Source organism: Wickerhamiella sorbophila (assembly GCF_002251995.1).
Source record: "Wickerhamiella sorbophila strain DS02 chromosome Unknown contig2, whole genome shotgun sequence".
Classification (NCBI taxonomy): domain Eukaryota; kingdom Fungi; phylum Ascomycota; class Dipodascomycetes; order Dipodascales; family Trichomonascaceae; genus Wickerhamiella; species Wickerhamiella sorbophila.
In genome coordinates, this window is record NW_020194005.1 from 2,549,962 (window position 1) to 2,563,339 (window position 13,378).

The window sequence follows — 13,378 nt, forward strand, 5'->3', positions numbered from 1 at the left end:
TATGCTGCATGTACATAATCCCCTGCAGCTGTGTGGCAACTTAACTTTACAATGAGCAAACACGAACTTTTGGTTTACGGGGCTTACGGCTACACAGGCAACCTGATTTGCCAGCACTTGGAGAGTCTTGGCGAACAATTCATTGTTGCTGGACGTGACGAGGCCAAGACCCAGGCGCTTGCCAAACAGTACAACAGGCCCGCCAAGGTTTTTTCGCTTGATAACCGTAAAGCTACGGTGGAGGCTCTAAAGGATGTTTCCGTCGTATTGCACTGCGCTGGCCCTTATTCTGCTACCTCGAAGCCAATGGTCGATGCTTGTATCGAAGCAAAAGCCCACTATCTGGATATCACTGGCGAGTACAAAGTCATCGAGGCAGTAGCTGCGCGTGATAGCGAGCTTCGCAGCGCCGGTATTCTGGGCATGCCAAGTGTCGGAATGGACGTGGTTCCCTCAGACTGTATCGCTGTGTATGTCGCCGAGAAATTGCCGTCGGCGACTGACCTCAAGATCTTCATCCACGCCACGGGTGCGCCATCTCCTGGCACGCTCAAGACATCTCTCGAGCAAGCTGGCCAGCCAAGCAAAATACGCAAGAATGGCAAAATTGTGGACGTTCGATTCGGTAGCATGATCGAAAAAGTAACTTTCCCCGACAACTCGCAGAAGACTTTGGTGAACATGCCTTGGGGTGACATTGCCTCGGCATACTATTCGACGAAAATTCCCAATATCTCAGTCTACATGAACGTGGTGACCCCAATGATGGCCAGAATGAGCTATTACACCGGCCCCTTGTTGCGCACATCTCTTGCCCAAGCTGCTCTTCGCGGTATGGTCAACTGCTTCGTTACCGGTTCCGATGAAACCCAGCGCGACTCCACCTCGTCCGAGTTCATCGCAATTGCTTCTGATGATAAAGGTAACGAACGCAAAGCCTACTTGAAAGTCAAAAATGGCTATGCTTTCACTGTGCTTTCGGCCGTTGAGATTGCCTTGCGGGTAATGAAGGGAGATTTCAAGCCTGGCTTTTATTCCCCGGCTACTTTGTACGGCGCCGATTTAGTTCTAGATATTAGCGGCTCTGAACGTAAAGATCTCTAAGTAATGTACTCTTTGTGTTTTAGCTTCCGCTCCATCACCGGTCTTAGGTAACTCAAGCCGGCATCAAATTTTTTGTCAAGTCGAGATCAATGTCTGCTCAATCCGTCACACGGGCTCTTCGTGACAGCAAAACGCCGGTGATTGAGCGATGTCGTATTTCTAATGAATTACTGGTGAATTCCAGATTCAACAATCGAGACGTTTATCTCCCAAAACGGGAAATGGTCGTTCTGCAGTGGCTTTTTGACTTGTTAGCACAAGATGCAAATGCGAGAAACGAGCCGGAGATCTGGAAAAGCTTTGTGCGTAGCTGGGAACGGTGCGACGATTCTACAAAACGCCAGCTCTATCAGAAAAGTAAGTTTTCGCAGATCCTTGTTAGCTCTATTGAGCAGGGGCCCATCGATGCTATCGATCTGGGTGTGCAGGCCATCTCCAAAACGTTATTGATCCATTTCTTAAATGACCAACAGGCATGTGCTTTTATCTCTGGGTTCTTCAAGCGCCAATTGAAAGCCGATAGTATTGAGAAACTTATCTCCAACACGGTTCTTTCCCGGCCTAAGCTGCTCAAGGGCCAGGTAAATATGCTACCTTTACTTGTGGATACCCCTCATTTGGATGCTCTTGTGCGTAATCCTGGGGTCGATATACTGACTTTCGTTGAGGAAAGCCATGTTCCAATTGTATTTTCTTCTGTGATCTCGACGGGGGTTGACGTTCCGTTCCGTTTCCTCTGGCTGACCAAAAAATTCCCTGGCCAAATCTCCAACATGCTAGAGATGCTGGATACGAAACTAGATAAAGACGTTGTTGTTAATCTTGTTGATGAGCAGCTCAAAAACGAAACGCCGGACTGGAAGGTTGTCGCTTCTCTCTGTAATATGCACTATGAGCCTGTGTTTGACAGAATTGACGATATTTTGAACAAACTTAAAGTACGCTGGTCGGAACAAGTTATAATTACCCTCATCACAAAATACTCTCAAGCACGGAGACTCCCTGATTTTCTGGTGCTTTTGTCCAAGAACTTTGCGGTCGAGGGCTTGCGACAGGATGAGCGCACGGTTGAGACTCTTCGCATTTCAGTTTTATCACTGTCGGCACATCAACTTGTGCAGCTTATCAAAATTTTAAAGGGCGAATGGCTGACTTTTGTCGTCGAAAACCTATCCTTTGTCAATACTTCACAGGAGGCTAGGGAGGTGTTGGCAACTGTTTCAGAAACCGATGATCGGTTTTCTTATGCTGCAAATATTCTATACCCCTCCATTAAGAAAAAAGCGTCGTCCAGCAAAAACCGTGACTGGGCTAGAATAGCTTATCTTTTAAGGCTGAAAGAGCTCGACCCTGGCTTTGAGGTACGTGATAAAGATGTCTTGCGCTGGCAAGGCTCTCATCGCCAAGCATATGATTTGACTGTGAGGTTCTTCAAGGTTTTGGACATGCTTGAGGAGAATCAGGTACGGCACATAGTCTCATTTTTAACCTCTGTGAATGACTTGTTTGCTCAGCCTGAGATATTTGAAACTAAGATTGTATTCCAAACGCTCCTGGATCGGGCTATGAAATGCTCTAATAAAAGCTCACTACTACTCGTCCCTATCGACTCGGTGAGTAAAAAAGAAAGAGCTGCAATCTTTGATCTAGCGTGGACAGAGGCTAATTTCGCTCTCCTTGAGCATTGCTTGAACTCTCAATCCAGAGTCACTATCGACCATGAGCCCGGAGACTATTTGAAGCTGTTGAGAAAATTAGATGCCAATCAGTTCCAAACTGCTATTGATATCACTAAACTTTTAGCTGTCAACGATAGCTTCATCCAAAAACTGAAAGGTACAAAGTGGAGTTTCAAGAACTGGCAGGACCTTGTTGTTGCTGCTGCCTCTGGTTATGAAAACAAAACGGAGCTAGCTGAGGTGGTTAAAACCAATTTGAAGTCTGGAAAGTTCATTGAGCAGAGTGTCGCTGTGCTGAATATGATTCGGGATGTTTCCACAGACTTGGGTTTAGATATTTCAGCACTCGCTATTTCAAACCCCTCCCCATCAATCTTTTCTCTTCTTTGCCACCAAAACTATGACTGGCAGCTGATTTTTGCTTATTTCGTTTATACGGGTTGCAAATATAACCAAGTCTTTGATGCTTTCTTGTTAGAGTTGGATTCCGAAAGCTTTTCTGCACTTGTGTCGGTTGCTAGTACTGGATACTATGCTGTTTTTAAGCAAGCTTGTGCGCGGCTCCAAAAAAGTCCAGAACACGTCGCAGTTTATACTCGCTTATTGGTTTCGTTGCAAGCACGATTTGATTCCCTGACCGAAAATCAAATACGCGACTTCTTATCGCTTTCAGAGTATGTGATTCGCGAGCAATCATGGATTCTAGACCAATATGCGCTTGAAGCTACTTTGAGAGTAATTTCCAGAATTGCATCTTCCGAGTTCCAAGCTGAGGTTTCAGACTCGCCAGGCCTCTACTCATCCATGTGCTTGGTTACAAGTCGTATCTTGCTTTTTCAGAGATATAGGCTAAACGGACGCATGGCACTGGTTATTGCAACTCTGACGCAACTACTGGCATGCCTGGGTAAATCCGGCGGCAAGCACTCTGTGACATGGTTGGATGCAAATGCTGAGCAGGCAGTCCTTTTTGTCCGTTTGGTTGGAAACCTGTGCAACCCTCCACAACAGAGCGTTCGAGAAGCTGCGGGCGAGCATGGTTTGACTTCGTCAGTTGCTAAGGCGAGACGCTATGTCGCACAGCATGTTGGCGTGTTAATCGGAAATGCTGTGCACATTTCGCTGCAGTCTGGTTTCAAAGCAGACGTGAGAGCTGCGTTGCAGCCTGGATTGTTTGCAATGATCGATACCGTTGGAGTTCGAGACTTTATGGGCGTTACTGCGTCTCTTGATGGCCCTGGTCGCGCGTACCTCAAGCCTATCTACGACGAGTACAAAGCCAGCGGCAAATGGTCTAAAGATTGAATGCAATAAATAATGATCTATGATGTAGCTATACTAATGTTCAGGAACGTACCTGATGAAGGCTTTTTCGTCGTCGTAGTCCGGCAGCCGCTCGTGTCTGTGGGAGGTAGAACCAACACAGATGGAAAGAATCCAGGAAACTCCGGCAATCAGGCAGACCGCCACGGTGGCCCAGGCTAGACCGAGTCCGCTGCTTCCGATGCTTGCAGAAACACCGTATTTCTTGACATAGTCATTGAACTTGCTCTCATAAATAGAGTAGATTCCAGTTGCAATGCCAGCAGCGACGAGAGACGACAAGAACGACAACACACTCACAAACGCGGACGCAAAAGAGGCTCCTCGCGACCTAAAGGCGAAAAAGCCTATAATGATTTGGATCGCTGAAAGACCCATAGTGGCAATCCAAAGAGCCCACATTGCAATTGAAGCGGACTTCAGAATAGATTCGTACTCAGTGACCTCACTCGGTAAGTCCACGTACTTGAGCACGCTGGCGATTACTGTCGACTGGCTTTCTGCGAACGTAACAATGTCAAACCAGAAGGGCTCCATCGGCGTCTTGCACCCTTTTATGGATGTCGATCCATTTCCGGATTTGGTTCCGTAGCAGTAGCCGTTGGAACCGATCTGGTAAATTGGATAAAGTCCAGCTTCCTCTGTCATAGATGCAAGGGATATTCCGTCGACACTTATACCCGAGAAATCTAGCTTCATGTAGTAGATATCACGTAGCCCCCACGCGTGCTCGTAGCAGCCAAAGAAGGTGATAATAGCTAAAACGATGGTAGCTACCGTGAATAGCATTGGAAAGATGGTAATAAAACAGCCACGACCGAAACCCATTTTTTCTAATATTTCCCCAAAAGTTCAGTTGTATATGTTGATGTGTTTCTCCAGGGGTCAGTCGGTTTGATTTCTTCTTTCCTTATATAGTAATAGCCGTTTAGTCATCCCGCCAGCCCCGTGGTGCGTGTTGATGCTTAAGCCTCGAGCACTTGACAACGCTCTGACTGTATGAAATTGAGTTTACTGAGCTATTAGCCATTCGAAAGTGATTATTTAGGCTTGTGAGCCAACGTTGTCTAGGTTTGCGGTGTGTGCGAGGGACTCGCTTCGGCCATCTAAAAATAAACTCGGCTGTTCCTCGCTGCAGGGTTATGATGGCTAGAGATATCCCGCAGGCACATGCATGACACAGCCGTTGAAGCTTGATAACTCTTCAACGAAAAAATGTGTGCGTGTAACGAACAGTACGTATGCGCACTGCGAACAACTTGACTTTTGGTGCTTTGGATCAGAATTTCGTGACAGAAACGATCATCGAGAAGCCCATCGATCGTGACGTAGGCGGAGGCTACGAAACCGCTAAAACAGCACTGCAGAAGCGGTTATGAAACCCACAGTACCCTTTCCAAAATTTGGCAAAACCACAAGCTTCAAGTCGATGCCAGGTCTTATATTTAAATCTCATACTGCATAAATATAGATAGCTAAGACTCATGGTTTGAAGCCCATACTTTCTTGGTACGCTTGGCGTTCTTGCGCAGTGAGCCCATCGATATCCCAGATCGCAGACGAGGTGCGAGGGCGCAACTTGCGTTTGAAGATCGTAGTCATTTCCACCGGCTTGATCGGTCCGAATACAGAGACTGGATCAATGTTGATCTGGCGACGGATGCGCTCTGCTACCTCGGGGGTATAGGCCCAATCTTGTAAAATAGAGCCCTCCGAAGAGTCAGAAATGTCAGGCAGAGTGACTTCTGCTTGCATCACGGGAGGAAGACCAACAACCTGAATACGCTGAGCCTGTGCCGTAGCTTGTCCAAGTGCTGGGCGAAGGGGTATTTTGAGTTTCGGCAAACTCATACTAGGCGGCGGCATAGCTTCACCTGTAGTATTCGCGGTCACTGGTGCATTCGCAATCACTGGTGCAGGTTTGGAAACTGCAGGAGGCTTGCGAGCTTCTAATGTAGGAACAGTAGCTTCTGTCTTTTGTGACGAGATCTGTCGCCCTGCCTTGGGCGTGTTGAGTTTGGCTAGTAGCGGCTTTATTTCATGTGCTGCAGCTTTACTGTCCTTGTCAACAACTTCAATAACGGTAGCACCAACCATTGTCTTATGGCTGACCATATCGTCATCATACACAATGCTTCCAGCACTATTGACTCTGGTCGTAACAGCCCTTGGTTGTCTGTTTGACCCGTTATTGTCTTGTTCGGTCCTGTGAGTCATGGGAGTATCGCAGTTCTCAGTCAAATTTCTTGCTTTCTGGATTCTGGCAGCGCTAGCACTTGTAGGAAGAAGTAACCTAGCCAACCCGGTAAGCTCGCGCTCTTTCTTACGCGGCGACTGATTGGCTGGTAGTATTTGCTTTTTCTCTGCATGTCCGCCGGCCGCCTTTGTTGAAACGTTCGACACTTCAATCAATGGTCGTCGAGGCGACTGTAATGTTTGTGTCTTTGCTGGAGAGACAGATCGCGACACCTTGGACGCATTAGCACCCAGCCGGGGCTTTGGAATTGTGTTGACACTGCGAGACGCTGCCCGTCTGGCGGTATGGCTTCCGGGAATGCCCACAAAGCGGTGTTGTGGGCTCTCTGTCAGGGCCATCTTCTTGTGAACCGGTGAACGGATGGGGGAGAGACAGGCTCTCTTTTGAAGCACAATTTCCGATTTCGGAGCCGCAAGCGATACTGTGGTGAATTTGATTTCGTCTTTTTCTGCGTCAACATTTTCCTCTGGACCCGCCGGGGGTTTTCCAGCTTCTCGCTCCACCTTGATGTGGCCACCTATCAGCTTTTCCAGGCAATTGAACGTTTCATTAACATGAATTGCACAGTTTTCTGTTTGATTATCGAGCACCTGGCCCGCAAACGCTAGCTCCGCAGTGATCCAGGTTCTTGCGCTCATAGTGTAAATAGAATTGTTTACACCCTGACGTAATCAGCTTTAGCATCGAAGACGAATTGTCAACTGGTTGCAAGGGGTAAGTAATTATGCACTACGGATCTAGCAACAAAGCAGAGTAGTTTTTAGGTTTAGGCGTAAGGGTCGTCCTCAATCTTGGGCGCGAAGTAGTATCTGACGTGGCCGCTGGGCAGCTTGTACTCAATTTGGGCAGGCATACCCGCTGTCATCTGAAGGGTGACGGTGGATGAGAGAGAAGAGGCCTTTGTAATGTTGCTGAAGTACTGCAAATTAAACGACAGAGACACGGGCTCCGACAGTGTGATGTTGATGGAGTTCTCAGCGTTCTCCATGTCGACGCAAGGCTTGAAATGGGTAGAACCTTTTCCAAGATCACCCTCTGCACTAAATCTGATACCCTCCTTGTCAATTTCAATAGTTACTGCCTCAGAGAGAGCAGAAAGGTCCCGCAAGGTCCGCTGGAGAACCGCAGCGGACATTACCACTGTAGCAGCGTACTCAGTCTCGGGGATGGCCAGGTACTCCTGGTCAATGTCCATCAAGCGGAGATTGAACTCGGAAATGCGGTCAGCCTTGGAGTCCTCAAAGGTCAAAATCAGCTCATTGGCTCTGTCTTCCGAGCGGAGGGTCAGAATGTCATCGTTGTTGGCACAACGCAAGACCGTAGCAAGCGAATTAATGTTCAAACCCAAGGTAACACCACGATCGCATCTGTACTCGCTGAAACCGTCAGATCCCAACAGCAGGGACACCAGGACAATGTGCGACTTGTCGAGAGACTGAAGAGCCAAACCGGTCTCATTGCATTCGATGTTGCACTCTCCGAGCATATCACGGATGGCTTCAACAATCTTTTTGAGCTGGGAGGCTGCGTCGAGTTTTGCTTCCAACATTGTCGTGTTCGATTAGATGTGCCAAAATGGAAAACGCGTCGTAATAACCGTGACGGTTTCCTAACCCCTAATTACAACATCGCACCGGGTAACGCCCTTCAACCCCTGCGCACGGCGCGGCATAGAATGGAACATAAAAATATTGAAATTACAATTGAAATTAGTACTGAATTGCAGCGTTCGGGTGCATCACGTATGAAGTCTCTTCGGGTGCTTCCAGCGCGTCTCCCAAATTTTGAACCTCGCCATGTAATACCATAAGGATGTTATCTTTGACCAACCGTTTGATGACCTTTTTGGTCAGCTCGCCCTCTTCGAAAAAGGCCTGCTCGGAACCAATGTTTTCCTCTTGCGTGTGCTGGTACCAGCCGATCAGTTCACTTTCGCTCACAGGGCCATTGTTAGGCTCCATGTTGATTCTTTGTAGAATCAGATTCATCATACTCATGTATTTCTCGTAGGTGATTTTGGTCTTCTGGGACCCCAAGCCATCTTGGGTTCGAGATCGGTCGACCGAGACAGAAGTCAAAGGCACGCTATCATCCCCCATCTCTATATCGTCACGGTCCGCATGAATGATCGATTGCCGTAGCAAATTGAAGGCTTCGCGAACAAACTCGGGCGTGATCTCGTCGACGCAGTGGGCACGAGCAATGGCTTCACTTAGGCGAATCATAGACTCAAGCTGTCGAACAGTAATTCTGTAGCTACTTTTGCCAATGCCCAATGTGTCATTTGCTCGCAGCTCTTTGTATCTCTCAACAACATAATCACGGGATTCTTTGGTAAGTTTTGGCTTGAAGGTGCGAGCATACTGAATATACCGCTGGAGCTGTGCCGTGCTGAAAGGTGGCTTGATCGCTGCGTCGCGTTCCATGTGAAGATTTACAATGTGATCGGCAAGACGGGTGTCAGCTTGCTCGTTGCAATCATCTAGAATAACAAAAAAAAGATCGAAACGAGACATGATAGGCGCACTCATCATGATATTCGCCCGCAAACTAGCTTTCCTGTTGTATCGACCTCCGATGGGATTGGCAGCAGCTAGGATAGAAGTCCGAGCATTCAGTGTAGCATGGATACCTGCTTTGGCGATGGAAATTGTCTGCTGTTCCATTGCCTCATGGATCGCAACTTGATCCCTTAGATCCATTTTGTCAAACTCGTCAATAGCACAAATACCATTGTCGGCCAGCATCAAAGCACCAGCCTCGATAGTAAACTCTCCAGTCTCCTCGTCTTTCACTACCGCAGCAGTTAGGCCAGCAGCCGAAGACGCTTTGCCTGACGTATAAACCGAACGAGGAAGGAACCCACAAACGTACTTCAAGAACTGCGACTTTGACGTAGAGGGATCACCCACGATGCAGACATTGATATCTCCACGCAACTGAATACCCTCCAGAGTTGTTTTGTGTACACCGCCCATCAGCTGCAAAAGAACTCCTTTCTTGACAATTTCGTGGCCCCACACAGTAGGGGCGATCGACTGGATGAGTTTAGCATATAAATTTTCAGAATGTACCATTTCTCTCAGCTCTTCGATTTCCTCCTGAGTGAGTGAATTAAGCAGCTCTTCTTGGTCTTGGTTATCTTGAGAGCCGTCACCTCTAAGGTCGGCCTTGACGCCAGAGTGCCTGCTGTCACCCTCCTGAACCATACATGCCATGAAGGCAATACGATAAGTCAAGTCGCGAGCCCCTAGTGCTTTCAACCCACGCACGGCACCATTGACGCCCTCACCACGGCCGAGCCCTTTGTGATCTCTGAAAGCGAGAGGCTTCGTTCCCGGAAGTCCCAGCTGCGAGACATCTGGAATAACAATCTCTGTACCTGTGAAGACACACTTGTCACCAGCTTTGGCCTTGTCCACAATGTCGCCTCTAAGGATGATATCCAGAGTTCTCGGCATCGAACCAGTTGGTATCTCTCCAGGATTCTCTTGAACTCGAACGCGCTGCCAGTCAACAAACTTAGATTTGGGCACTACAAGTGACCACGATGTGCGGTTTTGACAGGTTGGATTTGGACACATGTAGGGCTCTGTGTACTTGTAAACCTGCTCCACGCCGTGTACCATAGTTCGACAAGCGTCGCACGTGAAAGTGGCCCTGTAGAGTTCTGGTCTTACCTCTGAGGTTCGTGTGACTGTACCAGAAATCGAAACGAGGTTGCCGATGCTCTCTGTACGTATATCACGAATTTTACTGATCAGAGGCAGCCCGTAGAACGCGATTTGAAAGAACTTTTCATTTTCAACTGCAGATGATACTGTCGACGAAGCCGCAGATGATATTGGAGCAGACTCGCTTTGTGTGTTACTGCTTCTGGCTTCAGGGTCAGCCCCAGTGCCACTGGAAGGCTGCGCATACAGTAGCGAAGGCTCGTATCGTTTGATGATATTACGCAGCCCTTTCTGTAGGAATGGTAAGAACCGATAATATTGCTCAGATATCGCCTGCGCTAGAATGGAGTCATGGCTCCTCAAATGGTTGAAATCAACGTAAATAGTAGACAAGTTGTACAGGCGTAGTCCATGAACCTGTTCGATATAGTATCGTGTCGAATCATTGGGAACCTGGAATGTGTTCAGGAATAATTCGAAGCTTTCTCGCACTTTTTCACCGGTGGCATCTGTAACTTTAGGGATTCCTGCCAGGTCGGCCAACGCTGCGCGACGAACATCTTCCAGTGGTAAATCGTCATGGTTGGCAGGGTTGTTTGAAGATGTGCCGCCGAAGGCTGGGTTCAGAAACGCCTGGGAGCTCATCTGCCTAGACATGGGTGTTCCAGCACCAGTCATGCCTGAGTCCGATGGCGGAACACTCGTTATGCCGTTTGATGGAATATCTGATGAGTTCATGCACGTAAATGGAAAAGGAGTAGGTGTTTGTCCCAGAACAGCTTAGTGGCCATGAATCCCTAACCCGTGATTTGTGCGCGTCACTTTCCTGTTTTTAACTGATTTTTCCAGTTGCTCAATGGATTTACTTCATTGTGCTACTAGTTATATAGCAATACTAAATGAGACGAGTGGTGGATTCAGATATATGGTTCCCGTCTCCACAAGGGCCCATCTAACATTTTTCGCTCTAGTAAGGCGACACAGCCGTAGTGTTGTTCAAAGAAGTTTTGGCATTGTAGGCAGCAGTTTATGATATTAGAATTTTGAAAAGGTTCGCCATCTGGGTAACAATATTTCTACAAATAATACGCTGGAGTTAAGTATGCTCTGTTCCTTAATTAAAGCTCGTAACCCGTCCTGATCATAAATGACTTCGGCTTTGGCTCATATCAACCACCGGAAGATCTGAATATACAAGAATTAATGATTTTATATGTCCAATTGAGGCCATGAAATGTGTCACAGAAAGAGAACGAACATTATTTGTTCACAAAAGCGCACCTTTCTCAAGTTCTAGCTCATGGACGATGAATAGGTCAATTATTCGTTTCAGGAGCTGAAGATGTCAACAAACGAAAATCTTATCTTTAGCTGATGCAGCTGATGGTACTTCATAACCAGATGTTCTGGTGGTAAGTTGAACCAAATACAAGAATGTACTGTAGATAATGTGTGACCATCTATATTAAAACAACCATTTCACACCAGCTGCGGCCATATCCAGATGAAAGCAAGACTTCCCGTCCGATCAGTCCTATTGAACCATCTGAGAGCCTTACCAAGTATTACAGTGGGAGACCATGTGAGAACAGAAGGTGCTGCAGTTTACTTTTCCAATTTTTTTCTCTTTTTATTTCCATTTTATTTTATTTTTAATGGAGGTCACAGTGAAGTAGCGAACTGATGTCATGGCCGTGTGAATTAGTGGAAGATCATCTTTACTGAGCATTCACACGGCGAGAGCATGCTTTCGGTCCTGGCCGTGTGAGTCAGTGGGAGACCACTACCAAGCAATTTACTCGACGGGACCATTTTTCAGTCCAGGCCGTGTGAGTTAGTGGGAGACCACCTTTGTTCACTGCCTCACATGGTGAGAGGATGCTTTTAGCCAGAAACCAATTGGTCAAGATATAGCAGTTTTATTACTTTAAAAAGTTGTTCGAGAACTCCATTTCAGCACCTCTGGCCAAAGCATGCTGTCGCCGTGAGTTAGTGGGACGACCACCTCTACCAAGCAGGTTCACACGACGAGGACCATTTTTCAGTCCTGGCCGTGTGAGCTAGTGGGAGACCACTTCTACCAAGCACTTCACACGAAGGGGACCATTTTCCGGTCCTGGCCGTGTGGGCCAGTGGGAGACCACCTCTGCTAAGCAACTGACCCGGCCACAGCATGAAAAATCCATGCAAGACTCGGTACAAATTATTTAGCGCTATAAATACCGATTACAAAAGTCTGACTTCAATAAAGCCAAAATGACCTTCATGAAAAGAAAACAAAAGCTTGAAAAAGCAAAAGATGAAATCGGAAACGGTTAGTCTGGTTTCTTTTCAAACGCAGCCGAGTTTGGTTGTGAAAAGAGTTGATTCGTTTGACGACGAAATCTCAAGCACAACCTTACAAAGGTGTTTACCTAAACGGTCTTTACAAGCACTGCGCTATGTAAAGCGCTGATGGGTTCTGTGGATTACTAGCCGATGGCAAGAATTTACAGGAAAACACTCGGGGGCATGCTGCTACAGATAGCCGACTTTAGTCGTGATTTGTAGACAGAAACCTCCTCTCAAGTTATTGATGCTAAGCTTTGCTTAGCGGACTATAACTGAGGAACTCAAAAAGGCAATTGGATGCAGTTGATGTGTTGACAGTGTAACAACTGACAATGCAGAGACTGGGTGGAAACACGAACTTTGAAAAACTATGTTTCTTCGGAAACTAGGCAGTCCCTTGACTGTTGAAGATAGTTATCTGGTTGATCCTGCCAGTAGTCATATGCTTGTCTCAAAGATTAAGCCATGCATGTCTAAGTATAAGCAATCTATACAGTGAAACTGCGAATGGCTCATTAAATCAGTTATCGTTTATTTGATAGTGCATTACTACATGGATAACCGTGGTAATTCTAGAGCTAATACATGCGTAAAATCCCGTCTGGGATGTATTTATTAGATAAAAAACCAATGTCTTCGGACTTTTTGGTGATTCATGATAACTTCTCGAAGCGCATTGCCTTTGTGCTGGCGCTGGTTCATTCAAATTTCTGCCCTATCAACTGTCGATGGTAGGATAGAGGCCTACCATGGTATCAACGGGTAACGGGGAATTAGGGTTCGATTCCGGAGAGGGAGCCTGAGAAACGGCTACCACATCCAAGGAAGGCAGCAGGCGCGCAAATTACCCAATCCTGACACGGGGAGGTAGTGACAATAAATAACGATACAGGGCCTTTGGTCTTGTAATTGGAATGAGAACAATTTAAACCACTTATCGAGGAACAATTGGAGGGCAAGTCTGGTGCCAGCAGCCGCGGTAATTCCAGCTCCAATAGCGTATATTAAAG

The 13,378-nt window shown here is 47.0% G+C and overlaps 6 protein-coding genes across 6 annotated transcripts; 2 read left to right on the forward strand and 4 right to left on the reverse strand.

Annotated features, from left to right (window-relative positions):
• Positions 1 to 51: 51 nt before the first annotated feature.
• B9G98_04736 (Saccharopine dehydrogenase-like oxidoreductase) lies at positions 52 to 1,104 on the forward strand (the record flags this gene model as incomplete). The annotated part of the gene is made up of 1 exon (XM_024811293.1): positions 52 to 1,104. One exon carries the CDS (start codon positions 52 to 54, stop codon positions 1,102 to 1,104), a length of 1,053 nt encoding a protein of 350 aa, XP_024667061.1.
• Positions 1,105 to 1,193: 89 nt separating this feature from the next.
• On the forward strand, positions 1,194 to 4,088 carry B9G98_04737 (hypothetical protein; the record flags this gene model as incomplete). Its single annotated transcript, XM_024811294.1, has 1 exon — positions 1,194 to 4,088. One exon carries the CDS (start codon positions 1,194 to 1,196, stop codon positions 4,086 to 4,088), a length of 2,895 nt encoding a protein of 964 aa, XP_024667062.1.
• A 33-nt stretch (positions 4,089 to 4,121) lies between these two features.
• B9G98_04738 (hypothetical protein) lies at positions 4,122 to 4,895 on the reverse strand (the record flags this gene model as incomplete). Its single annotated transcript, XM_024811295.1, has 1 exon — positions 4,122 to 4,895. One exon carries the CDS (start codon positions 4,893 to 4,895, stop codon positions 4,122 to 4,124), a length of 774 nt encoding a protein of 257 aa, XP_024667063.1.
• A 693-nt stretch (positions 4,896 to 5,588) lies between these two features.
• B9G98_04739 (hypothetical protein) lies at positions 5,589 to 7,001 on the reverse strand (the record flags this gene model as incomplete). Its single annotated transcript, XM_024811296.1, has 1 exon — positions 5,589 to 7,001. The coding sequence occupies one exon, from the start codon at positions 6,999 to 7,001 to the stop codon at positions 5,589 to 5,591; it is 1,413 nt and encodes a 470-aa protein (XP_024667064.1).
• Positions 7,002 to 7,129: 128 nt separating this feature from the next.
• Positions 7,130 to 7,912, reverse strand: B9G98_04740 (Proliferating cell nuclear antigen; the record flags this gene model as incomplete). The annotated part of the gene is made up of 1 exon (XM_024811297.1): positions 7,130 to 7,912. One exon carries the CDS (start codon positions 7,910 to 7,912, stop codon positions 7,130 to 7,132), a length of 783 nt encoding a protein of 260 aa, XP_024667065.1.
• Positions 7,913 to 8,072: 160 nt separating this feature from the next.
• Positions 8,073 to 10,775, reverse strand: B9G98_04741 (DNA replication licensing factor MCM6; the record flags this gene model as incomplete). Its single annotated transcript, XM_024811298.1, has 1 exon — positions 8,073 to 10,775. The coding sequence occupies one exon, from the start codon at positions 10,773 to 10,775 to the stop codon at positions 8,073 to 8,075; it is 2,703 nt and encodes a 900-aa protein (XP_024667066.1).
• Between the last annotated feature and the right edge of the window lie 2,603 nt (positions 10,776 to 13,378).